Source organism: Triticum aestivum, chromosome 7B (assembly GCF_018294505.1).
Source record: "Triticum aestivum cultivar Chinese Spring chromosome 7B, IWGSC CS RefSeq v2.1, whole genome shotgun sequence".
In the NCBI taxonomy this organism is placed as follows: domain Eukaryota; kingdom Viridiplantae; phylum Streptophyta; class Magnoliopsida; order Poales; family Poaceae; genus Triticum; species Triticum aestivum.
Window position 1 is genome coordinate 261816430 of NC_057813.1, and position 27456 is coordinate 261843885.

Genomic DNA, 27456 nt, shown 5'->3' on the forward strand with positions numbered 1-27456 from the left:
GTGACTTTTGGTAGGAGGGAGGGGCAGGGAGATAGATATTTCCGTGGTGACAAAAAAATTCGCTCGTTGTCGCGAGAAACTAGCGCGCAAGTGTGGTTCAAGCGGGGACGGTGGACTCTATACGATGAAGCTTCCTGCGTAAGCCAGACAAGATGGTGCGCCAAGATATTTTATATCGCATCCCACACAATTCTTTCTAGTAAACTGTTTGTGGTATACCTGATTTTTTCATTATGTTTTTAAAGACAAAATGGTGTTACGGAGGGAAACGATTGTGTTGGAATTGCTAGAACATTTACATACAGTGAACATGCAACTAGTACATGAGTGTCGTGTCTAAATTTGGAATTATTCCGGGTTCGTTTGGCATTTTTTTGCATTAATTGAGTTTCTGGGCATTTAATGTGCATAATTTAATTTTGAACAACAAGCACATGCTCCAATGCACCAAAGTTTGTTGGAAAAATCACATGTGTGTCTTTGGGTGAATTTGTAGGTCCCATCCAAGAAATGGGAATGAAATTCAAACATCTAGGCGTCGTGGCTCTGCCGGAATGATTGAGAAACTTGGTTTTTAATTCCTGTAAATCCAAAACATGGCTGAAAATCATGAACTTGGCATGGTGTACATGGCACTAACATTTTTGTGTAAATTTTTTGGCCGAATTGGGACAAGCTTTGGTGTAAGCTTCTTGAAACCCGGAGCTTCCGTCAAGAAGGCTCGTGGTTCCAAGAGGGAACGTGCCACCTCCATGTGCGAAGCGACATACGTACACTGCCTTCTCCCGCCTTAATTTTTTACACTGGTAGATTAGACCAAATAGAAGTATCGTGCTAAATTTTGTAATTATTTCGGGTTTGTTTGGCATATTTATGCATTAATTGAGTTTCTGGGCGTTTAATGTGCATAATTCAAATTTGAACTACAAGCACATGCTCCAGCGCACCAAAGTTGTTTGAAAAATCACATGTGTGTCCTTGGGTGAATTTATAGGTCCCATGCAAGAGATGGGAATGAAATTCAAACATCTAGGCGTCGTGGCTTGTCCGGAAAGATTGAGAAACTTGGTTTTTTAATTCCTGTAAATCCAAAACACGCCTGAAAATCATGAAACTTGGCATGGCGTCATGACATGGCACCAACATGTTGCGTTAAATTTCTTGGCCGAATTAAGACAAGCTTTGGTGTAAGATTCTTGCAAACCGGAGCTTCCCTCAAGAAGGCTCATGGTTCCGAGAGGGAACGTGCCACCACCGTGTGCGGAAGGAGATACGTATACTGCCTTCTCCCACCTTAATTTTTTTACACATGCAGATTAGACCAAATAGAAGTATCATGCTAAATTTTGGAATTATTCGGGGTCTGTTTGGCATTTTTATGCATTAATTGAGTTTCTGGGTATTTAATGTGCATAATTCAAATTTGAACTACAAGCACATGCTCCAGTGCACCAAAGTTGTTTGAAAACCCACATGTGTGTCCTTGGGTGAATTTCTAGGTCCCATGCAAGAGATGGGAATGAAATTCAAACATCTGGGCATCGTGGCTCGGCCAGAAAGGTTGAGAAACTTAGTTTTTTAATTCTTGTAAATCCAAAACACGCCTGAAAATCATGAAACTTGGCATGGTGTCATGACATGGCACCATGCTGTGGTAATTTTTTTGGCCGAATTGGGACAAGCTTTGCTGTAAGCTTTTTGCAAATTAGAGCTTCCACCAAGAAGGCTCGTGGTTCCGAGAGGGAACATGCCACCTCCATGTGCGAAACGATATACGTATGCTGCCTTCTCCCGCCTTCATTTTTTTTACACATACAGATTAGACCAAATAGAAGTATCGTGCTAAATTTTGGAATTATTCCGGGTTCGTTTGGCATTTTTATGCATTAATTGAGTTTATGCGCATTTAATGTGCATAATTCAAATTTGAACTACAAGCACAGGCTCTAGTGCACCAAAGTTGTTTGATAAACCACATGTGTGTCCTTGGGTGAATTTCTAGGTCCCATGCAAGAGATGGGAATGAAATTCAAACATCTGGGCGTTGTGGCTCGCCCGGAAAAATTGAGAAACTTGGTTTTTTAATTCTTGTAATCCAAAACACGCCTGAAAATCATGAAACTTGGCATGGTGTCATGACATGGCACCAACATGCTGCGGTAATTTTTTTGGCCGAATTGGGACAAGCTTTGGTGTAAGCTTCTTGCAAACCGAAGCTTCCGTCAAGAAGCATCGTGGTTCCGAGAGGGAACGTGCCACCTCCGTCTGCGAAACGACATACGTGCACTGCCTTCTCCCGCTTTAGTTTTTTACACTCGCAGATTAGACCAAATAGAAGTATCATGCTAAATTTTGGAATTATTCCGGCTTCGTTTGGCACTTTATGCATTAATTGACTTTATGTGCATTTAATGTGCATAATTCAAATTTGAACTACAAGCACATGCTCCAGTGCACCAAAGTTGTTTGTAAAACCACATGTGTGTCCTTGGGTGAATTTCTCGGTCCCATGCAAGAGATGGGAATGAAATTCAAACATTTGGGCATCGTGGCTCGCCCGGAAAGATTGAAAAACTTGGTTTTTTAATTCCTGTAAATCCAAAACACGCCTGAAAATCATGAAACTTGGCATGGTGTCATGACATGGCACCAACATGCTATAGTAATTTTTTTGGCCCAATTGGGACAAGCTTTATTGTAAGCTTCTTGCAAACCGGAGCTTCCGTCAAGAAGGCTCGTGGTTCCGAGAGGGAACGTGCCACCTCTATGTGTGAAACGACATACGTACACTGCCTTCTCCCACCTTAATTTTTTTACACAAGCAGATTAGATCAAATATAAGTATCGTGCTAAATTTTGGAATTAATCCGGGTTCATTTGGCATTTTTATGCATTAATTGAGTTTATGCGCATTTAATGTCCATAATTCAAATTTGAACTACAAGCACGGGCTCGAGTGCACCAAAGTTGTTTGAAAAACCACATGTCTGTCCTTGGTGAATTTCTAGATCCTATGCAAGAGATTGGAATGAAATTAAAATATCTGGGCATCGTGGCTCGGCCCGAAATATTGAGAAACTTGGTTTTTTAATTCGTGTAAATCCAAAACACGCCTGAAAATCATGAAACTTGGCATGGTGTCATGACATGGCACCAACATGCTGTGGTAATTTTCCCTCCGATTTGCCAAGGCGCACACATTAACAATCAACAAAGTCATTTTGGAACAAGTGATGTCACGTTACAAATCGGAAACACAAGTATTATTGAAACCGTGGGCGTTCTACTTACCAATTACGTACCGCCACGCGTCCCTTTTTTTATTGGCTAGGAGGTGCCATGCGGGGTAGCTATTTGAGTACGGGAGCCGTGCGATCAGACCCGTGCGCGTGCCCATCGGGAGGAGAGCCCTTTCACCGCTACCCGCCACGCACCTCCCTCCCAACGTCCCCATTAATGGCGCCCGAGCACCTATTCTACGGTGTGGCTATATGTCTCACTGGACTGAGATTTAAGAAAGAAAAATGAAAATGTGAAAAGAAAGTTTTACATAGATCTTGATGTAAGATCCGATGGACCTGTATAGAATCGACTACGACTTATAGCAAGCATAATGAATATAAGGACGATGACAGTGGATAATAATTACATATTTAGGAACATAATTAAAAAAACACATGCGGCAACACCTGAAATACACAAGGGCAAAAGAAGAAGGAAGACAACGATCTGGCTCGCTGATCTCTACTTTGTTGATGCGTTGCTGTAGGCGGCGGGAACTAGTCTCCGCGGCGAGCGGCGATGAGCTCTTTCTTGTCCTCAAGATGCTGCTTGAGAGCATCCACAAATTCCTCCACCAGCCTTCTGCACTCGATGCGCGGCATGGAATTATCGTCCATAAGTTTCTCGACTATGACGCTGGTCCTCTCCAACAAGGCAGTGGTCTGCTCCTGCTGCCCCGCACTTCCGACGATCTTCGCCCTCAGCAGGTCGCACTCGGCCTGGAGCTTCGCATTGCTCTCACTTAGTTGCCGGATGACGCCGGTAGACTGTTCAAATGAGGCTTTCAGGTCATCTTGCAACCTCGCCCACCTGGAGATCTGATCCATCTGCCTAAGGACGAGGGCACGCATGCGCCTGTAAGAGTCCTCGCCTGCCCGTGAGACATTTTCCCAGGCCATCGCGGCACGGGAGGACATCTCTGCTACATTTGCGGCGCGGCGAGACATCTCTTCTGCTTCCGCGGCGCGGCGGGACCTCAATGATGCTTCGGCAGCGCGGCGGGACCTCTCTGCTGCTACGGCTGCATGGCGGGACATGTTGGATTCTTTTGCGGCGAGGCGGGACATCTCTCATGCTTCCGCTTCCAGGCTCGCCTCACCCTGGTGGTAATCTCTCGACCCAGAACTCACGCTGGCCATGGCAGACACAAGGGAACGATGATGAATGACTTAGTTGTTTTTGTGGATGAGGAGTTGAGGGAATGTGCAGTCATCTCGGAGTAGTAGTATTTATAACCGAGTAGTAATACGCTCCTAAGTGGGAAACTGTTTAGGTTTTGATTGGTGTGAACAGGTTTGCAATTTGGAATGTGACGGGACGCAGCCTCCATGTCCTTCTAAAAAAATTGAGACGGGACGCATGCTCAAAATTTATTGATGGTTATAAGTGTGGCACTATTCTCGGAAGGCGTAACGTGGCCACGTACGCCTTCTCGGCCGCATACGTGGCATTTGCACCATAGGGTGCACCGCAATAGGCAATGTCAGCACCAATGCGCACGGTTCTTTTAATTAGAATGTGTGTGCCCGTCTAGCGCACACATGTTGATCTATCTAACCGTTTCAGACATGGCCTCGGAACACTCGAGACCGAAAGGTTAAACGTGAATCATATAGTAGATATGATCAACATAGAGATGTTCACCATTGATGACTACATCTGACATGATGATCGGAATGGTTTAGTTGATTTGGATCACGTGATCATTTAGATGACTCGAGGGATGTCTATCTAAGTGGGAGTTCTTAAGTAATTTGATTAATTGAACTTAATTTATCATGAAGTTAGTCCTGATAGTATTTGCATATCTATGTTGTAGAGCAATAGCTCGCGATATAGCTCCCCGTTTATTTTTTTATGTTCCTAGAGAAAACTAAGTTGAAAGATGATAGTAGCAATGAAGCGGACTGGGTTCGTGATCTAAGGATTATCCTCATTGCTGCACAGAAAAATTATGTTCTTGATGCACCGCTAGGTGACAAACCTATTGCAGGAGCAGATGCAGACATTATGAACGTTTGGCAAGCTCAGTATGATGACTACTTGATAGTTTAGTGCACCATGCTTTACGTCTTAGAATCGGGACTTCAAAAATGTTTTGAATGCCATGGAGCATATGATATGTTCCAAGAGCTGAAATTGGTATTTTAGACTCATGCCTAGATCGAGAGGTATGAGACCTCTGACAAGTACTTTGCCTACAAGATGGAGGAGAATGGCTCAACTAGTGAGCATGTGCTCAGAATGTCTGGGTACTACAATCGCTTGAATCAAGTGGGAGTTAATCTTCCAAATAAGATAGTGATTGACAAAGTTCTCTAGTCACTATCACCAAGCTACAAGAACTTCGTGATGAACTATAATATGCAAGGGATGACGAAAGTGATTCCCGAGCTCTTTGCGATGCTGAAATCGGCGAAGGTAGAAATCAAGAAAGAGCATCAAGTGCTGATGGTTAACAAAACCACTAGTTTCAAGAAAAGGGCAAAGGAAAAAAGAAAGGGAACTTCAAGAAGAATGACAAGCAAGTTTTCACTCCCGTGAAGAAGCACAAAGCTAGACCTAAGCCTGAAACTGAGTGCTTCTACTGCAAAGGGAATGATCACTGAAAGCGGAACTACCCCAAATAATTGGCGGATAAGAAGGATGGCAAAGTGAACAAAGGTATATTTGATATACATGTTATTGATGTGTACTTGACTAGTGTTCATAGTAATCCCCAGGGTATTTGATTCCGGTTCAGTTGCTAAGATTAGGAACTTGAAACAGGAGTTGCAAAATGAACAGGGACTAGTTAAAGGCGAGGTGACGATGTGTGTCGGAAGTGATTCCAAGGTTGATAAGATCACCATCGCACACTCCCTCTACCTTCGGGATTAGTGTTGGACCTAAATAAATGTTATTTAATGTTTGCGTTGAGCATGAATATGATTGGATCATGTTTATTGCGATACGGTTATTCATTTAAGTTAGAGAATAATTGTTGTTCTGTTTACGTGAATAAAACCTTCTATGGTCATACACCCAATGTAAATGGTTTATTGAATCTCGATCGTAGTGATACACATATTCATAATATTGATGCCAAAAGATGCAAAGTTGATAATGATAGTGCAACATATTTGTGGCACTGGCGTTTAGGTCATATTGGTGTAAAGCGCATGAAGAAACTCCATGCGGATGGACTTTTGGAATCACTTGATTATGAATCATTTGATGCTTGCGAACCATGCCTCATGGGCAAGATGACTAAGGCTCCATTCTCTGGAACAATGGAGCAAGCCATTGACTTATTGGAAATAATACATACCAATGTATGTGGTCCGATGAGTGTGGAGGCTCGCGACGGGTATCGTTATTTTCAAACCTTCACAAATGATTTGAGTAGGTATGGGTATATCTATTTAATGAAACACAAGTTTGAAACATTTGGAAAGTTCAAAGAGTTTCAGAGTGAAGTGAAGAATCATCGTAACAAGAAAATGAAGTTTCTACGATCTGATCACGGAGGTGAATATTTGAATTACGAGTTTGGCCTTCATTTAAAACAATGTGGAATAGTTTCACAACTCATGCCACCTGGAACACCACAGCGTAATGGTGTGTCTGAACATCATAACCGTACTTTATTAGATATGGTGCAATATATGATGTCTCTTACCGATTTACCGCTATCGTTTTGGGGTTACACATTAGAGATAACTGCATTCACGTTAAATAGGGCACCGTCTAAATCCGTTGAGACAACACCATATGAACTATGGTTTGGCAAGAAACCTAAGTTGTCGATTCTTAAAGTTTGGGGTTGTGATGCTTATGTGAAAAAGCTTCAACCTAGTAAGCTCGAACCCAAATCAGAGAAGTGATTCTTCATAGGATACCCAAAAAAATTGTTGGGTACACCTTCTATCACAGATTTGAAGGCAAGATCTTTGTTGCTAAGAATAGATCCTTTCTAGAGAAGGAGTTTCTCTCGAAAGAAGTGAGTGGGAGGAGAGTGGAACTTGATGTGGTAATTGTACCTTCTCTCGAATTGGAAAGTAGCTCATCACAAAAAACCGTTCCCGTGATGCCTACACCAACTAGAGAGGAAGCTAATGATAATGATCATGAAACTTCAGATCAAGTTACTACCGAACCTCATAGGTCAACCAGAGCATGTTCCACACCAGAGTGGTACAGTAATCTTGTTCTGGAAGTCATGTTACTAGACCATGATGAACCTACGAACTATGAAGAAGCGATGATGAGCCCAGATTCCACAAAATGGCTTGAGACCATGAAATATGAGATAGGATCCATGCATGAGAACAAATTATGGACTTTGGTTGACTTGCCCGGTGATCGGCAAGCCATTGAGAATAAATGGTTCTTCAAGAGGAAGACGGACGCTAATGGTAGTGTTACTATCTACAAAGCTCCACTTGTCGCAAAAGGTTTTCGACAAGTTCAAAGAGTTGACTACGATGAGACTTCCTCACCCATAGCGATGCTTACGTCCGTCCAAATCATGTTAGCAATTGCCACATTTTATGATTATGAAATCTGGCAAATGGATGTCAAAACTGTATTCCTTAATGAATATCTCAAAGAAAAGTTGTATATGATGCAACTAGAAGGTTTTGTCTACCCTAAAGGTGCTAACAAAGTGTGCAAGCTCTAGCGATCCATCTATGGACTGGTGCAAGCATCTCGGAGTTGGAATATACGCTTTGATGAGGTGATCAAAGCATATGTTTTGTACAGACTTACGGTGAAGCCTGTATTTACAAGAAAGTGAGTGGGAGCTCTATAGCATTTCTGATAGTATATGTGGATGACATATTGTTGATTGGAAATGATATAGAATTTCTGGATAGCATAAAAGGATACTTGAATAAGAATTTTTCAATCAAAGACCTCGGTGAAGCTGCTTACATATTGGGCATCAAGATCTGTAGAGATAGATCAAGACGCTTGATAAGATTTTCAATGAGTACATACGTTGACAAGATTTTGAAGGAGTTCAAAATAGATCAGTCAAAGAAGGAGTTCTAACCTGTATTGTAAGGTATGAAGTTGAGTAAGAATCAAAACTCGACCACGTCAGAAGATAGAGAGAGAATGAAAGTCATTCCCTATGCCTCAGCCATAGGTTCTATAAAGTGTGCCATGTTGTGTACCAGACCTATTGTGTACCTTGCCATGAGTTTGGCAAGGGGGTACGATAGTTATCCAGGAGTGGATCACTGGACAGCAGTCAAAATTATCCTTAGTTACCTAAGAGGACTAAGGAAATATTTCTCGGTTATGGAAGTGATAAAGAGTTCGGCGTAAAGGGTTACGTCGATGCAAGCTTTAACACTGATCCAGATGACTCAGAGTCTCAATCTGGATACATATTGAAAGTGGGAGCAAATAGCTATAGTAGCTCCATGCAGAGTACTGTAGACATAGAAATTTGCAATATACATACGGCTCTGAATGTGACAGACCCATTGACTAAACTTCTCTCACAAGCAAAACATGATCACACCTTAAGTACTCTTTGGGTGTTAATCACATGGTGATGTGAACTAGATTATTGACTCTAGTAAACCTTTTGGGTGTTAATCACATGACAATGTGAACTGTTGGTGTTAAATCACATGGCGATGTGAAACTAGATTATTGACTCTAGTGCAGGTGGGAGACTGAAGGAAATATGCCCTAGAGGTAATAATAAAGTTGTTATTTTATATTTCCTTATATCATGATAAATGTTTATTATTCATGCTAGGATTGTATTAACCGGAAACTTTATACATGTGTGGATACATAGACAAAACACAATGTCCCTAGTAAGCATCTACTAGACTAGCTCATTAATCAAAGATGGTTAAGTTTCCTAACCATAGACATGTGTTGTCATTTGATGAACGGGATCACATCATTAGGAGAATGATGTGATGGACAAGACCCATCCGTTAGCTTAGCATAATGACCGTTCAGTTTTATTGCTATTGCTTTCTTCATGTCAAATACATATTCCTTCGACTATGAGATTATGCAACTCCCGAATACTGGAGGAATACCTTCTGTGCTATCAAATGTCACAACGTAACTGGGTGATTATAAAGATGCTCTACAGGTATCTCCGAAGGTGTTTGTTGGGTTGGCATAGATCAAGATTAGGATTTGTCACTCTGAGTATCAGAGAGGTATCTCTGGGCCCTCTCGGTAATACACATCATAAGCTTGCAAGCAAACGACTAAGGAGTTAGTCATGAGCTGATGTATTACGGAATGAGTAAAGAGACTTGCCGGTAACGAGATTGAACTGGGTATGAAGATACCGACGATCGAATCTCGGGCAAGTAACATACCGATAGTCAAAGGGAATAACGTATGTTGTCATAACAGTTTGACCGATAAAGATCTTCGTAGAATATGTAGGAGCCAATATGAGCATCTAGGCTCCGCTGTTGGTTATTGACCAGAGAGGTGTCTCGGTCATGACTACATAATTCCCGAACCCGCAGGGTCGCACACTTAACGTTCGTTGATGCTAGAGTAGTATTGGGATATTTGATGAGTGGTAACCAAATGTTGTTCGGAGTCCCGGATGAGATCCCGGACATCACGAGGAGTCTCGGAATGGTCGAGAGGTAAAGATTTATATATGGGAAGCCATATTTTGGGTTCCAAAAAAAGATGTAGTTTTCTCTGTATTGTATCGAGAAGCTTCTAGAAGGTTCCGGAGGATTTCGAGGGGTCCGGAAGTCCACAAGTGGTTCCACCACGACCCAAGGGCTAGCATGGGCTGTGGGGAGGTTCCCTAGCCTTATTGGTCTAGGCGCACCAAGTCCTCAAAAGCCCATGTGGCTAGGGAAGGCAAAAAAGGAAGGAGTCCTAGTAGGAATAGGATTGGACTTGGAGTCCAAGTCCTCTCCCCCTTAGCTGCGCCCTAGGGGCTTGGAGGGGCTGTTTACCATGCCCCTGCACCTATATATAGAGGGGAGGGTGTGCCCCAAGAGAATATACCAAGCCCTTCGCGCCCCTCTCTCTCCCATTACTCTGTAGTTCCACCGCCTCGTCTCGGTGACGCTTAGCGAAGTGCTGCCGGTGTTCCACCACCACCATCACCACCATACTGACATGTTGGTTGTGATCCCATCTACTTCTCCTCTCCCGCTTGCTAGATCAAGAAGGAGGATACGTCATCGAGCCGCACATGTGCTAAACTCGGAGGTGTCATCCGTCCGGCACTAGATCAGTTGGATCGTGATCGGATCGTGAAGAGTACGACTACATCAACCGCGTGATAAATGCTTACGCTTAACAGTCTACGATGGTATGTATACACACTCTCCTCTCTCGTTGCTATGCATCTCCTAGATAGATCTTGCATGAGCGTAGGAATTCTTTTGAAATTGCATGCTACGTTTCCCAACAATGGGGCCTTTAGTCATGAAGCAACTTCCAATTCCTTCATTTGGTGAGTCAAATATGTCATGGGAGTTGGATGAGACTAGTGCAAGACCAGCAACACCTTCTTCTTGAGTATAGTCGGAGTCGGAATGACAGCTTCTCTCGGAGTGAGTGTCGGAGTTGAAGTCGGAAACCCATTCACCAACATGAGCTTGATGTCTTCGTCTTGTGTAGCCCTTTGATGATTTGTCCTTCCTTTTTGAATCCTTGCTTCCTCGAGAGGGTCTTCGTTCGTAACAATCATCTCTACTCCTTCTCTCTCTATGAGGTGATTCAACTTCTACTTCTCCTTTTTGGTGAGTCTTCTCTTTTCTTGTAGGGAGTCGTACACTCATTGGAGTAGTGTCCGGGTCTTCCACAGTTATAGCAATTACGATCACGACTAGAAGATCTTTTCTCATTGTAGGACCTTGACTTGGAGCTTCTATCTTTGCTTCTACTCTTGTGGAATTTGGTGAAGTTTTTCACCATTAAGCTCAAATTTTCATTGGAGACTAGCTTGTCACTTGATGTTGTGGGAGCATCAGTTGAAGCTTTGTATGCACCACTTGACTTGTTGTGGAGCTCTTACTTATCCTTGAGTGACATCTCATGAGCACCAATTCCACCGATGACTTTCGTGGGCTTAAGATATTTGTAATTGGGCATCATTTGGATCAATGTGCACATGGTATCATATTTACCATCCAAAACTCTAAGGATCTTCTTGATGATGAACTTGTCGGTCATCTCTTCACTCCTAGCTAGCAATCTCATTTGTGATGAGAGCAAGCATAGAGTACATTTCAGCGACTCCATCACCATCCTTCATCTTGAACTTGTCAAGTTGACTTTGGAGCACATCCAACTTGGATTCCTTGATGGACTCGGTACCTTCGTGCATATTGACCAAAGTATCCCAAATGTCCTTTGCATTCTCAAGGCGGCTGATTTTGTTGAATTCCTTGGGGCACAATCCATTGAAGAGAATATCATAAGCTTGAGCATTGTATTGCAACATCTTCAATTCTTCCGTGGTCACTTCACAATTAGGTTCTCTACCATCCTCAAACAATTCACCATGTAAGCCAATACGAACAACAGCCCAAATGGCATGGTTATGACCAAGAATATGCATTTTCATCTTATGCTTCCAACTAGCAAAATTTGTACCATCAAAATATGGACCTCTACGATGATAGTTACCCTCACTAGACGCCATACTCTCCTAGGTTGTGAAACCAAGGCTATGATCACCAAAGCAATGGAAATCAAGGCTTACTGAGACCAAAGCTCTGATACCACTTGTAGGATCAAAAGTATGTCTAGAGGGGGGGTGATTAGACTACTTGACCAAATAAAACATAACCTTTTCCAATTTTAGTTGTAGGCAGATTTTAGCAATTATGACAAGTCAAGCAACGCCCTACGCATGCAAGTCTAAGAGTGTAGTAGTGGAAAGTAAGACATAGCACATGTAAGTAAAGGGAAGGGTTTGGAGAAGGAAAATGCAATGGGGACATGAAGATTTTTGGCATGGTTCCGATAGATGGTGCTATCATACATCCACGTTGATGGAGACTTCAACCCACGAAGGGTAATGGTTGCGCGAGTCCACGGAGGGCTCCACCCATGAAGGGTCCATGAAGAAGCAACCTTGTCTATCCCACCATGGCCATCATCCACGAAGGACTTGCCTCACTCGGGTAGATCTTCATGAAGTAGGCGATATCCTTGCCCTTACAAACTTCTTGGTTCAACTCCACATCATATCGGAGGCTCTCAAGTGACACCTAACTAATCTAGGAGACACCACTCTCCAAAAGGTAATAGACGGTGTGTTGATGATGAACTCCTTGATCTTGTGCCTCAAATGATAGTCTCCTCAACACTCAACTCTCTCTTTCTCACATACACACACATATTTGGATATGGCGGAAGAAGGATTTGAGTGGAAAGCAATTTGGGAAGGCTAGAAATCAAGGTTCAAATGGTGGGAATGGAATCTCTTGATCTCAACACATGAGTAGGTGGTTCTCTCTAAGAAAATGAATGATGGAAGTGTAGGAACGTTCTGATGGCTCTGTCCTCTGAGGAAGAAGGGGTGGAGGGGTATATATAGCCTCCACACAAAATCCAACCGTTACACACTTTTGACCCAAGTCGGTGGCACCGATCAGAAATCTTGGTGGCACTAATCTGTGTAAAAGATATGAACATTAGGAATCTCTGTGGGACCGATTGGGACAACTCAGAGGGACCAATGTGTAATGAATAGGGCAAACCTCGTCTCGTGGCACCATTGCATAAACTCGGTGGGCCCAAAGTGAAGCAATAAGGCAACAGAGAGTTGGCAATCCATCTTGGTCGTACCGATTACAAATCCTGGTGGGACCGAAATAACTGCAACTAGTAACATAGAGTTGGCAAGGCCGTCTCGGTGGGACCGAGATCCATATCAGTGGATCCGATTTGTTAGGGTTTGGCAGTGGCTAAGTCCAGATGAACTCAGTGGCTCCAGATAGGAAATTTCGGTGGGGCCGATTTGGAATGTAGGGTTTGGACATATTTGGATGGAGAAATTGGTTGAGGGTTTTGGAGCAATGTCACTAAGCACTTGAGCAAAAAGACTATTAAGCAACACCTTATCCCCTTTTAATAGTATTTGCTTTCCTATGGACTCAATGTGATCTTGGATCACTTAATAAAAATGTAGAGTCTTGAGTTTTTTCCAATCTATTTCCTTAGCATTTTAAGGGGTCCACAATCATTAGTCCTTGCCATGCCAATCATTGAACATTCTAAAATATTTCATTTGAATGGACATTAGTTCAATGAGATATATGTTGTTATGAATTACCAAAACCACCCGAAGATTAGTTGCACTTTAAGAAAACACGTTTTTTCACACATTTTTTTTCTTTTTTTGCAAAGTAAAGGAGCTCTATTACTCAGAAGTAGTGTTACAACCAAGAGGCCATAGGTACTCAATACAAGGTGGAGCCGAGGTCAACCACACCATAGTTGTGCTCTCGGTGCGGCTGTAATTGGCCAGACGATCTGCAACACTATTTTGGCTGCGATGAATTCTCTGAGGATAAAACTCCCTACTGACTAGCAACTCTTTGATCTCTCTAACTAAATGACCATAAGCTGAGCGCTCAAGTCCCCGATGCAATAAACATGAGAGCGCTTCCGATGAGTCCGACTGCATAGTAACTGGGAGAGAGGAATGTTGGATAGCCAACGCCATCCCTTGCATGATCGCATGTAGTTCAGCTTCCAAGGAATCATTGCAGTGGAAGATCACACGGTACGCCAAGAAGATGATATGACCATTGTGATCACGTCGTATCATACCCGCGGCCGTTGATCCGTCAGAACCGCTGAATGAACCGTCAACTGAGAGTGCTACGCGTCCTTGTGGTGGTTTGGGCCATGGTGCTGCTGCTGGCGGCGTCTTCTCTGCCTTGCTAGGGTTAGCCGAAGATGGCATCTTCCCCTTTAGAATTTCCTAGGTAGAGTACCGAGCTGCCAAGCAAACCGATCTGTAGTAGCTATCCAAGAAGTCGACCCTTACATGAACTGGAGGGATATCCGTACCATGTGTTAGGTCGTTCCTTAGCTGCCAAATACGCCAGCATAGCATAATGATCATGTCTCGAACAGCTTCAGAACAATTCGATAAAAGATGTAGTAGCCACTCATTTCCATTATCCACCAGCAGCTTATCGTCTGGGAGAGGCCATCTCTCCCGCATACTGATCCACACCGTCCTGGCATGAGGGCACGCCACCAGGGCATGGAATGATCCTTCTTCCTCACGGCCACATAATGGGAATGTTGATCTTGTCGCCAAATGCCTGAACACTTTGCAACTTTGTGTTGGGAGGGCTCCAGTAGCAGCTTTCCACATTGTAATCTTCATTTTTTGAGGAACCAAGGATTTCCAGATACAATTCCACATATTCCGGGCCGCGCTAGATGAACCGCCGCTGAAAACAGCATCATCATCACATGTAGCTAGTGTGTACGCACTTCTCACCGTAAAAATCCCGCTCTTTTTCCGGTGCCCATGCGACAAAATCAGAACGTTGCCTTGGAGATGTGCGTATCTTCAAAATATGTTGTATATCCATCGGCCAAAAATGCTCTCTTAATCTTTCCAACCTCCAGGCGCCATTTGCATCCAAAAAGTCATCAACTCTATTAAACCGACAATTACATTTTGGAGTAATAGGCCGGAAGAATATGGACGTGGGATCCAAGGGACTCTCCAGGTCCGAATGAGAGTTCCACTCCCCACCCGCCAGATTATACCCTTTTTGAGGAGCTCAAGCCCGTGCAAAATGCCCTTCCATACCGCCGATCCATTGCCCAAAAACACAATATCAAGTAGATTACCGGCGGCCTAATATTTGGCCTTCAACAATCTAGCACAAAGGCTGTCAGGTGTGTCAATTAGCCTCCACGCCTGTTTGGCAAGGAGTGCCTGGTTGAAAGCCCGCATATCCTTAAAGCCCATGCCGCCCATAGCCTTTGGTAATTTCATTTTGTCCCAACTTAGCCATGCCATTTTCCTCTTTCCTTTCTCCACCCCCACCAATATTGACGTATCATATGAGTTAGCTCGTCACATACCGATGCAGGGAGTTTATACACACTCATCACATAAGTCGGTATTGCTTGGGCTACTGACTTGATGAGGATCTCTTTATTCCCAGTAGACATATATTGTTCTCCCCAGTCTACTAATCTCTTCCCGAGCCTCGCCTGGATAGTTTCAAATCTTCCTTCATGCATTCTCCCCTCCGGTACCGGGAGGCCAAGATACTTGGGATCAAACATTTCCTGTGTGATATCCAGAATACTTTTTACTTCTGCAACGACAACAGGCATGCAGTGATCAGAAAAGAGAATGGAGCACTTCGATGGATTAATTAATTGGCCCATGGCCTCCGCATAAGTGTTCAACAAACCCTTCACCAACAAAGCTTGCTGCTGTGATGCTTGAAAAAATAGTAGAGAGTCATCTATAAATAAGAGATGAGATATAACAGGAGCACCCCTACAAATTTTGATCCCCTTCAATCCTTCCTCGGCCATTGATCTATTGAAAAGAGATGACAAGGCATTCGCAACAAAGAGAAATAAGAAGGGGGAAAGGGGATCACCTTGCTGCAGCCCCCTAGATGGGATGAATGATTCTGCTAACTTGCCGTTAAGTTTCACTGTGTACTTTACTGAAGATACACATGCCATAACACGATCCACCCAGTGCTGAGAGAATCCCCACTTGAGGAGGGCCTTTTCCAAGAACACCCAATCAACTCGATCGTAAGCCTTGGACAGATCAAGTTTATACGCACAAAACGCATTTGAGCTCACCGCCACATTTTGAATGTGATGGATGCACTCGAATGCTATTATGGAGTTATCTGTAATCAGCCTTCCGGGGATGAAGGCGCTTTGGTTCTCAGAAATTAGCTCTGTGAGTAGAGGCCGTAGCCTGTTTACCATACACTTCGACATAATCTTGTAAATGATGTTACATAGACTGATGGGACGGAAGTCCTTTAGTTCCTTTGGGTGTGGAACCTTGGGAATCAAAACAATGGTAGTGTTGTTAATCCCAACTGGCATGATACCAGTAACAAAGAACTCCTGGACTGCTGCAACAACTTGTTCCTTTAACACAACCCAATTGTGCTGATAAAAGCGGGCCGGAAAACCATCCGTGCCCGGGGCCTTCAAGGGGCCGATTTGAAAGAGAGCATCCGATATTTCCTGCTCAGAGTATGGTTTACACAATGACTCATTCATCTCCTCTATGACTTTAGTTGTGATGCACTCAAGAACCTCCCGAGGATCAAGGGTGGGGTCTTTGGTGTACACCTCCTTAAAGTACGACGTAGCCATCCTTTCCATGTCCGTCGGAGATGAGCACCAGGAGCCGTCAGCCTTTAGAAGGTGCTGTACATGGTTCCGGCAAGCTCGCCAGGCTGCTCTCCTGTGCAAGTAACTCGTGTTCCTCTCACCCTCCTTTAGCCATGTGATGGGTGACCGCTCGAGCCACATCATCTCCTCTCTATATAAGAGTTCATCCAACTGGTTCATTTTGCGTCGGACCTGAGAAACATCCGCCCCTCCAATTTGAAGTTCAGACAGTTGCGACCGGAGGGTCTCGATCTCCTTTAGAACATTACCAAAGCTCTCTTTGCTCCAACTCTTTAGATCTTTCATCATTCCAGCCAAAGAAGTCGCGATCGAGGACTGACCCTCGGCCGGTTTATTGCACTCCCAAGCTTTGTTGATTACCTCTGAAAAGGTTGGGTGTCTTTCCCACATAATCTCGTACCGTGGGGTTTGACCCTTCGTCCGACGGTCTGGTGCCTCTTGCAGTTGCACTAGCAACGGTGCATGATCCGAACAAGAAGTAGCCAGATGCGAAACTTTTGCCGCTGGAAATAACTCCCTCCATTCTTCGTCTGCACAAGCACGGTCAAGCCGGACCTGTATGTTGCAATCCCCTTGCTGTCCATTATTGTATGTAAACGAAATTCCGGAAAAACCCAAATCCTCTAGCTCACACACTATTAAGTAATCTCTGAATGCCGTCATTTGCGTCTCTGATCGCATTGATCTCGATAAATGTTCATGTTGCCACAGTGCTTCATTGTAATCTCCACACACGAACCATGGATCCTGTGATATAGCTCATAATCTAGACAGATGGTCCCACATCAAATGCATGTTCTCCACTCTAGGCTCCCCATAGACGAAAGTCCCTCTCCATGAGACCCATGTGCCACCATCAACAACCTTGACATCAATGTACCGGTTGCAAGAGTCTAGGACAGTTACTGAAAGACACTCGTCCCAAAACAATGCTAAACCTCCACTTCTTCCATCACTGTTAACACCATGGAAACCTTCAGCCCTAGTCTCCATTTGAGTTTTTGTATTTTGTCTGAAGCTTGTCTTGTTTCATAGAGAAAAACAAGCTTGGGGAAATTGGCTTTACAGAGGGCCAACACCTCACGAACTGTCCGGCGGTCCCCCCCCCCCCCCCCCCCCCCCGCCTGTTCCAGGATAAGACATTCATTGCGTCTGGCGGTCCTCCTCGAGGGAGGCCGCCGATATCTCATTATTGTCACAACCCTTGGTCACCTTCAGCCTTTTACTGCTTGAAGTACTGCTCGTAGGTGAAGCTCCATGCATATCCGTACCGCTCCCATCTGTAATGGCCAGCACCTTTTTAGCAGTTCCAGTATCATCTTGAGAATTTTCCTCAACCTCATCCATATTCAGCCTTTTCTTTGGTTCCCTGACCACTTCCATCCTCTCACTTGATTTTTTAACCGGGCTAGACGCAGTATCCGCGATCTCTGGATCGATCGGGTTCTCCTCTGTACCAGCCCATCCCTTCGAAGGAGATCCGTCCACTTTGGCACCCTAGCCAGTTGCCCCATTGGGTTTAACATCAGGACGACTACTGCCAGGATTATCAGCATACAGCCAATCTCCGAACTTGAGTGATTTCACATCATGAACTCCGGATCCATACTCTTTATGCTCATGGCCAACGAGGCCACACCTCTTACAAAATCTTGCCAGTCTTTCATAGCGAACCAAAAAAACTTGGCGTTCCTTGCCTAGGACAATACTCACAAATTTTGTAAGGGCTTGTCGGATGTCATGTCTCACCCTCACCCTTATGTAATCGCCACGAGTGTTTCCGTTCAAACGCATCTCCGTGATCTCCCCAGCGCCTTTCAGCAGTTTCTCCACGATACTTTGCTTACAATATGGGACTGGTAGCTTATGGATTTGTAGCCATATCGGCATATGAACGATCTCTACTTCATCCGCTTTACAGAAACCATCATACGACAGTAAAAGTACAGCCATGTTGCGGAATAACCATGGACCTTGCATCATAATTCTCTCCCAGTCGCCCAGACAGGAACCTTGGACGACGAATCGATTCGGCCCTACCGGACAAAAACGCACGCTCTGCGTCAGGTTCCAAGCGGCTCTCATGTGCTTGTAGAAGGCTGCAGGGCTGAAATTTTTGCTGGTGTGAACCCTAGCGATGGCGAGCCATCGAACACTTTCCTGTATCTCCGGGTCGTCCTCATCAATCTCCACGTCCTCGAACTCTTCATCATTGAGGTCCAATTGATCAAGGAAGTCTCCCAGATCCGATCTTGCCTGCGCATCAAACCGCCCCCACTGGTGCCGGATTGGGCTTCGGACGGGGAAGCCATCGCAGACTCCGTTCCGGTCGATCACGCCGCCCGTGCTATGCGAGAAGTGGAGGGTAGACCGTAGGCGATCAGATGGCCGCCGAGGGTCGGAGGTCTTACGGTGGAGACTCGAAGGCGATCGGGATCGCCTAGGAGGAGGAGAAAACCCTAGTCGGAGAGGCGTAGAGGAAAAAACGGTCGCTGCCACAGAAAGGTGCCACACACAATTTTTTTCTATTTTGTCCAAAAGTTAAGTAAGACCGGTGAAAAACAGAAGAGCCGAAAAATCTGGAAAAATCATCTAAAAAACCGAAAATACGTGCGGATTTTTTTTAAAGGAGACGCCCAGAGCACGACACGTGACGGCGGTTGAGAACGCGCCAAGTGACACGCTCTCAGCCCACCCCAGGTTACTCTTGCAGGTTCCGAACGAGCACTCCTTAGTTAGTTTTTTTTCTAGGATAACTCGTTAGTTAGGGCCTGTTCGGAGACTCTTCACTCCTCAAGTCCGCTCCAGGAGTTAGGGGAGCTGTAGCTAAAAATGACGGAGCGGGAAAAAGGACCTCCACATATTCTGAGATTCCAGCGAGTTGGAGGACGGCCGCAACACCTCCTTAGTTGCTTTCGCCAAATCGAGGCACCCGTCGTATAGGGCTCTTCTTGGACTTATTGTGTATAGGGCTTTTCTTTTTGAGAAAATATTCTGTTAGGGCTAGTTTGACATATTTGTCATTTGGGGGCCAATAAGAACAATCCAAAGGCTCACAAGAAAGCCCGTGGGAAGCCCATCAAAGCCGACAAATGCCCAGCGCGGCGTGTATAAAAAAGCGAATTCGGAGGACGGAGCACCTCAAGCTCAAATCCCTTCCCCTCCTCGCGTGCTCCCCCTTATCCCCTTCACCATGGCCACCTCCGCCATGACACTCGCCATGGCCGCGGCCACGGACGCCTCCCTCTTTCACCCCACGTTCCTCGCCCAACACAAGCTCGCCCCGGCGTCCGCCTCCCTCCCACTCATTTTCTCTCGCGCGCCGCTCCTCCGCTCCACCCGCCCCCGCGTCCCCCTTACGCCCCTCGTCGCCTCCTCCGACGCCGCCGAGGCGGGCCTCGACTGGGCCGACGCTGAGGAAGCCGATGAGACGGTGACGGAGGAGGAGCCCGCGGTGGCGGCCTCCGGTGGGGACGCGGGCTACGCAGCCGAGCCGCCCGAGGAGGCCAAGGTGTACGTCGGGAACCTGCCGTATGATGTCGACAGCGAGCGGCTCGCCCAGCTCTTCGACCAAGCCGGCGTCGTCGAGGTCGCCGAGGTGAGCCTACCGCTGCAACACCTAAAATAATTACCGGTAAAATTAATAACAGCAACGCGTAAGTACGATTTCGCCCCGTTAATACTCTACCATTTTGGTACCTGCACAAGTTCGGGACTGTTTGTGTAATCCGATGTTAATTTGAGTGGTAAGCATATCATTTTGGCAACTGATGCAATTTCAGGGTAGCTTCCACTGTTAATTGTAGTCTCTTGTTTGTTGCCATCCCATCTTCCTAGTTGCAAGAAACGACTTGTTTTCTGTCTCCCTGTTGGCGCGAGTCCTGTTTTTTTTTCATTCATGTTCTTCTGTTGTTTATTGTCGAACCTTGTAGTAATTGCATTATTTATATAAGGCTTGAGAATGGTACTGTCTGATATTATTTGTATAAATGTGTGTGCAGTGCTCGATTGATTTTCTTATTTTGACCTTGCTTTGTTCAATTCCAGGTCATTTACAACAGAGAGTCAGGCCAGAGCCGTGGATTTGGATTTGTTACCATGAGTACTATTGAGGAAGCTGACAAGGCCATCGAGACATTCAACCGCTACGTGAGTGCATATCAATCTTCTAATTGCTTCTTAGTTCTTTGAATTGTTTAGAGTTCACAGATAATCAAATTTTATTTCATACTCCGACTTGAACATATGAAATTATTTAGAGTATTTTTCATCACTTGCTTGTCTTCAGGTTATTTATATATGTTGCCATTACACAAGATATTGGATGTTATCACCTTGAGACGACTTGACCATGTCAATTGATAAAAACGGATTATTATCACCTTGACGGGCATGTATCCCTTATCCCGTGTCTTAGATCGCACATCATGTTTGATGAACAACTGAAAATAGTACAACATGATGTATAAGTTGCACATTGTGCTGAGTAGCTGGCTGATTACCTTCTGTTTAACAGGACATCAGCGGAAGGCTTCTGAACGTAAACAGGGCAGCTCAAAGGGGCTCCCGTGTTGAGAGACCTCCTCGACAGTTTGCATCTTCTTTCAGGGCTTATGTTGGTAACCTGCCATGGCAAGCGGAAGACTCTAGGTTGGTGCAATTGTTCAGCGAGCATGGGGAAGTAGTTAACGCTACAGTTGTGTACGACAGAGAAACTGGGCGTTCACGAGGATTTGGTTTTGTAACTATGGCTTCAAAGGAGGATCTTGACAGTGCTATTTCAGCGCTTGATGGACAGGTGAGAACATCGTCAGCATAACTATATCATTTTCATAAACTACATAACAGCACGACTGCAACATGGAAGAAACTAATTTCTCCAGAATTGTCGACTATCATAGTGTGTATGGCAAACATTGAAGGTTCCAAACTGATGCTAATTTGTTGTTGTTATGAACTCTAGGAGATGGATGGCCGCCCACTCCGAGTGAACGTTGCCGCGGAGCGACCGCAGCGAGGGTTCTGATGCAGAGGAGAGCGGGTGTTTCTTTTGGACACACGAGAACAACACTGCTGAAATGTTACTGCGGAAGACTGAAGCATGTCACCACTTAAAAATCCTGCACTAGCCTCCTGATGTTGGGCTATCTCCTCTCATCCCATATTCTTTTTTCATGCTTCCGTTTGCTGCTGATGTCATCATGTCACTTTCTTGTCAACACCATCGAGTTCAACTTTTCAAGTAGGCTACTGTAATGATGTCCTAGTGTTCTCATGATAATCGAAGAAGGTTTTGTTGGTAATGCTAATATGGTATGTATGCAAAGGGCAGAATGCACGGTAGCCTTGTTTGCTTTTGCAATTACATTCGCCTTGCAACCTGACATTTTTCACAGAACCAAAGATATGTTGGGTAGCTCGAATTTACGGGCACGTTAACATATGCCAACCCAAGTTGCCAGTGACAAGAGCATAACATTGCGAGAGCACTTCCAACGAGAAAGCATGCTTCACGCTCACAGATGCTAGCAGGTACAGAAAGATAGTCAAACACAAACACGCGCTTCAATACTTTGATGAAGTACCAGTATCCTACATTGCCCATGAACCCCAGCGTTTTACAGCGAGTGCTGGGTAGATTTTATGTCCAATCAGAACGCCTTGATAATGAGGTTTTAGGTTCACACATTGAAGATAGCATTTGGTTGGCAGGATGCGGCGATCAATTTGAGTGCAACTGGGCATCCTTGCTGGTGAGAGGCACATAGCGCACAGACGTCTCGTCTCTTATGCTGACACCGTCGTCTAGATTCTTGTCAACCACCTTCAGCTCCTGGAAGATGGTCCCAACCGGGATCACCATTCTGCCACCAGGCTTCAGCTGCTCGATTAACGCCTCTGGAATCTGCGGTGCTGCAGCTCCGACATGGATGCAGTCATATGGTGCAAGCTCGGGCCAGCCTTCCCTACCATCTGCATCAGTTGCAAGCATTATAGTTTGAGATAAACCATAGTAATATGGGCACAATTAGTCAATTACTAAGGGATTCCATAAAAAAAATGAAGCATACACATAAAAGAAATGTAAAGGGAACAACTGTATGGTATGGTGAAACAACAGACTCACTTTTCTCTTCTCTTCTCTACTCTTTTTTTTTACTTAAAAAATAAGTAGTGTTCCTTTTCCTGCCAGGCAGAACTCTTTGTCAATCGGTTCCCCCCTCTCACCACGTCTCTTTATCGATTTTTTTTTCATCCAGCCGGTTTGTTTTTCACCATGCCATATTTGACCGCACCTTCCCAGTACATCACTCAATAACATTAATTTACTTACCTTTTGCACCAATTCCACCTTAGTTTACTTACCAAACTTCTCATAAAACTATAAGGTAACTCATGGGCAGGATTTGACAAACATTTAGGGCCTCTTTGATTCACAGGATTCTGAAAAGAAAAAAGTATAGGATTGGACTGGCATATCCACTTAAATCCAATAGGATTAGCAAGGAGTGTTTGATGCCACAGAAAAAATAAAGAAATTGTAAAAAGAGGTTGGAGTGGATGTTAGATTTCATATGAAATGTAGTACAAAAGATTCCATACGAAAAATTCCTATGGAATCCAATCCTATGAATCAAAGGACCAACGTAGGAAATATTCCTAAGGATTTCAATCCTCCAAAAATCCTATAGAATTCTTTTGAATCAAAGGAGCCCTTAGTTGGACAATCACATTAATGTGGGCAGATAAATCACGAGCTAACGTACTAGAATATATATCCCGTTGCAACGCTTGTGCATTGTCCTAGTTGAAGAATAGAATGCTAGCTTGTTACTACGTTAACCCCAACTGAAATAAGCACCCCATGTAGGATATAGCTGAAGAAATCCTCATATCAAATTTGTATATGTATATATATACAAAACCTGATAATTAGTTTGTATGCCCATCTAAACATGGTTCTAGAAATAGTACTTGCCATGATGGAAGCAAAGTAGATGATTGAAAATGTCAGACTTGGTCTACTTACCAGCAATATGAATACTGAGGGATCCATCATTCAGCTGTGGGGCTGCTGCACTTTTCTTGATGTTTTCGGTAGAAGAAGCAACCAACTCTGGTATGTGTTCAACACCAACTGCTCGTCCCCCCGGTCCAACCATAAGTGCAAAGCAAGCTGTTAGGTACCCAGTGCCTGTCAATTTACCGATACCAACCAGTGAGTTTAGGACAAAGGTATTAAGCATTTCGGCCACTAAAACAAGCTAGTATTATCATTCGGTCAGAAGGAAATGATCTGACAGATATCAGCATTACTACAAAATCTTCAAAGTTTAGTGTTAAAAGGTGTGGATGACATGCCGGCGAAATGCCTGTCATATGTTTTCTTAGGTAGGCCTCTCATACTGTTTTGATAGACTTCATTGCATTCTAAACTTTAGAGATACAGGTTGCTAAATTTGTGGAATGACATCAGTCACGAACATCACCTTATGCTGCCATACAAATTCAGATATTTCAGTTGAACAGATTGAACATACTCAAGTCTTACGTACCTGATCCAACATCCAGAGCCCGCATACCAGGCTGCAGATGATCCTCCAGGAGCTCCAGGCAAGCAGCATGCATGTGAGGCGCAGATATGGTTGCGTTGTAGCCAATTGCCATTGGGCTATCAAAATAGGGAGAACCACCCGGAGGCACAAACAGCCCCCTATCGATGGTCTCCATGACCTCCGCAACTTTGGTCGACTTGATTACCCCATATCTCTGCAGTTGCTCAACCATGGCCTTGTTCTTGTCGCTAGCTCCGCTCGACCACAGTCCATGCTATCACAGTGTCCCCACCAGCAGAAACATGAAACACATATAATTAGTCGACTTTGCCATTCTAAACGGTGTCAAATTCAGCGAACGAAACTGGTTCCCTATGATTGACAAATTAAATAAAGTTTATATGGATCATGCCATAAGAGAACAATCTTAACTCGCTTGCACAATGGTAGTTGAAAATGTTTACCAAGCAGATGCTTGGAATAGCCAGCCTGTCGGTCTTTCCATTTGGATGATTCCCACCATCCACATTTCGAGCCTAAAAAATGATCATCACACTTACAAGATTGAGACTACGGGTCCAAAGGGACTCAGTGGGATCCAACCAAAGCCCCTCAGCCAGATGATCTCACCAAATAAAAAAAAATATGTACCCAAGGAAGTTGGCACTGCGACAACCAAACCATGTGCTCTAACAATTTTCCTCCAATTAGAACTCTAATTCTGCTTCTTCGATCGGACTCCCCCCCTCAATTCTGCTCCGACACTTCTTACAGAACAGATGAAAGGTTCACGATAGCATGAACCGGATCAGAACTAACCAGCCAGCTACAGCGCAATCAGACGATTCCAGGAAGAACTTACGGAGCGGGGCGAGGAGAAACAGGAGAAGATGGAGCGGAGTACCTCCATGGCGAGGAACTCCTGATGCGGAGAGGCTCTGCAGCTGGAGGAAGAAGTCGCTACGCTGCTGCAGTGAGGAGAGGCGGCTTGGAGGCGGTGGATGCTCGTCGGCCGGTCGCCGCGGTGCGCCAGGAAACAGGACCGGAATCTTTCCCGTAACAACAAGACGGCTCGCCTCTTGCTCATCTCTTCTTCTTTTTCCTTTTTTATTTAAGAATAATATTGCTCATCTTTTTCATAATAAAGTTTCTAGTATTTGGGATGGTGATCCCCTAGTTTCCTCCTCGGTAAACTAGCCGATGACGTAAACATTATGTTCAGTTAAATAAAGCTAGCGACGATGGCCTTCCCTCAAAATAAAATAAATATTGCTCATCTTTTTTTTTGTTTGTTTGAGAAGTTCTTGCTCATCTCTCTCTCTCTCTTTTTTGAGAAATTCTTGCTCATCTCTTCTATCTCACGGCTTGGCTTGGCTTATGATTGGGCTGGAATGGCGCCATGACTTTGGGCTTATATGGGCCCGTGACGACACTGCAATAGGCCATAATAAGGCCGTCTGAGAAAAAAAGAACGCCTAAAAAACATATTTGCTTGAATTTCCATTCCATAGGACAAAAATTCCTCAATCCCACATCTTGCATACTGCAATAAACCTTTTCAATATATATTTTTTGCGTTTTTTTAATATTTCCACCCACATGCATATCCGGAGTAAATGGCTGAAAGCCACCACAATTGTGGCTAGGGTACTCCAAAACCATCACTTTTGCCAAAAGATTCAAAAAACCATCGCTTCCTCGACAAGTGAGTAACAAAGGCACTAAACGTGCTGTGAGCCACGACTAACTGAAAAACTGACGTATCGGGCCCACCTGTCGGAGCCACGTGGCAAGGGGCAAACGGCAGAGCCCAAACGGCCGTTATGAGCGCTTGTTAAGCTCACTACGCGCGCGGTAGGGCATTTCACCCAACCGCTCTCTTCTCGGCTCTACTCGTTCCCTTCTCGCGCCGCCCCTCCCACCTCCTCCGCCGCCGCCATCCGCCTCCGCGACCAGCTTCGTGCCACAGACGGGAGGGAGACATGCACTATGTAGGATGCTGCTAACGCGACACTACGACCAGAGACCCTTTGACGAAACTGTGTGCGATGCATTAATCGCAAATGGTGATTAAAAAAACCTTCAAAAAGATGCAAAACGTTTGCGATGAATGATACATCAAACACAATTCAGATTTTAGTTGTGTGTGCGATGCGGGGCATACGGTTCAGTTCAATTAACTGTTTGCGATGAGGAAGAAGAACAAAAACAGGCAGCCAGATGAAGGCGTGTTCGATATACGGCATACAGTTCACTCGGATTAACTGTTTGTGATGAGGCGGAACAACAGAAACGGGCAGCCAGATGAAGGTGTGTGCGATTGAGGGCATACGCTTCAGAAAGATTAACTGTTTGCGATTAGGCAACACAACAGAAATGGTCAGCCAGATCAAAGTGTCTGTGATTTACGACATACACTTCATACATATGAACTGTTTGCGATTAGCCACAACAAAAACAATTAGACATATCAATGTGTGTGCGCTAGACGGGCACACATTCTAATTAAAAGAAGTATGTGCGGTGGTAATAACGAGCGCACACGGTTGTTGGAATAAGGCGTGTGCTGACATTGCCTATTGTGGTGCACCCTATGATGCAAACGCCACGTACGTGGCCGGGAAAGCGTGCCCACGTTACGCCGTCCGGAAATAGTGCCGCACTTAAAAATTATAGAACCGTCAATAAATTTTGAGCCTGCGTCCCGTCACATTCCGAATTACTACAATGCTATATTTAATTGCAAACCTGTTCACACCGATCAAAACCTAAACGGTTTCCCACTTAGGAGCGTATTAGTACTCGGTTATAAATACTGCTACTCCAAGATGACTGCACATTCCTCCTCAACTCCTCATCCACAAAAACAAACAAGTCATTCAGCATCGTTCCCTTGCGTCTGCCATGGCCAGCGTGAGTTCTGGGTTGAGAGATTACCACCATGGAGAGGCGAGCATGGAAGCGGAAGCACGAGAAATGTCTCGCCTCGCCGCGAAAGCAGCCGACATGTCCCGTCGCGCGGCCCTAGCAGCTTAGAGGTCCCGCCGCGCCGCCGAAGCGGCACGAAGGTCCCGCCGCACCGCCGATGCAGCAGACTGGTCTGGCCACACCGCGAAAGAAGCAGGGATGTCTCGCCACGCCGCGAATGTAGCGGAGATGTCCTCCCGCGCCGCGGCGGCCTTGGAAAATGTCTCGTGGGCAGGTGAGGACTCTTACAGGCGCATGAATGCGA

At 44.8% G+C, this 27456-nt stretch overlaps 2 protein-coding genes across 4 annotated transcripts; one reads left to right on the plus strand and one right to left on the minus strand.

Annotated features, from left to right (window-relative positions):
• The first annotated feature begins 19806 nt into the window (after positions 1-19806).
• LOC123155820 (31 kDa ribonucleoprotein, chloroplastic) lies at positions 19807-21977 on the plus strand. Its single transcript, XM_044573956.1, has 4 exons — positions 19807-20266; positions 20716-20817; positions 21185-21466; positions 21632-21977. The coding sequence occupies exons 1-4, from the start codon at positions 19862-19864 to the stop codon at positions 21692-21694; spliced, it is 852 nt and encodes a 283-aa protein (XP_044429891.1). The 5' UTR covers positions 19807-19861; the 3' UTR covers positions 21695-21977.
• Positions 21978-22014: 37 nt separating this feature from the next.
• LOC123155819 (protein-L-isoaspartate O-methyltransferase 1) lies at positions 22015-25380 on the minus strand. Of its 3 annotated transcripts, XM_044573953.1 has the most exons (5): positions 25129-25329; positions 24689-24760; positions 24225-24498; positions 23699-23863; positions 22015-22641 (listed from the first exon to the last, which is right to left on the minus strand). In XM_044573953.1, exons 1-5 carry the CDS (start codon positions 25309-25311, stop codon positions 22391-22393), a joined length of 945 nt encoding a protein of 314 aa, XP_044429888.1. In that variant the 5' UTR covers positions 25312-25329; the 3' UTR covers positions 22015-22390. The 3 variants fall into 3 exon arrangements, with proteins under 3 accessions (XP_044429888.1, XP_044429890.1, XP_044429889.1); XM_044573955.1 differs by lacking the exon at positions 24689-24760 and having other exon boundaries at positions 25129-25380; XM_044573954.1 differs by lacking the exon at positions 24689-24760 and having other exon boundaries at positions 25087-25327.
• Between the last annotated feature and the right edge of the window lie 2076 nt (positions 25381-27456).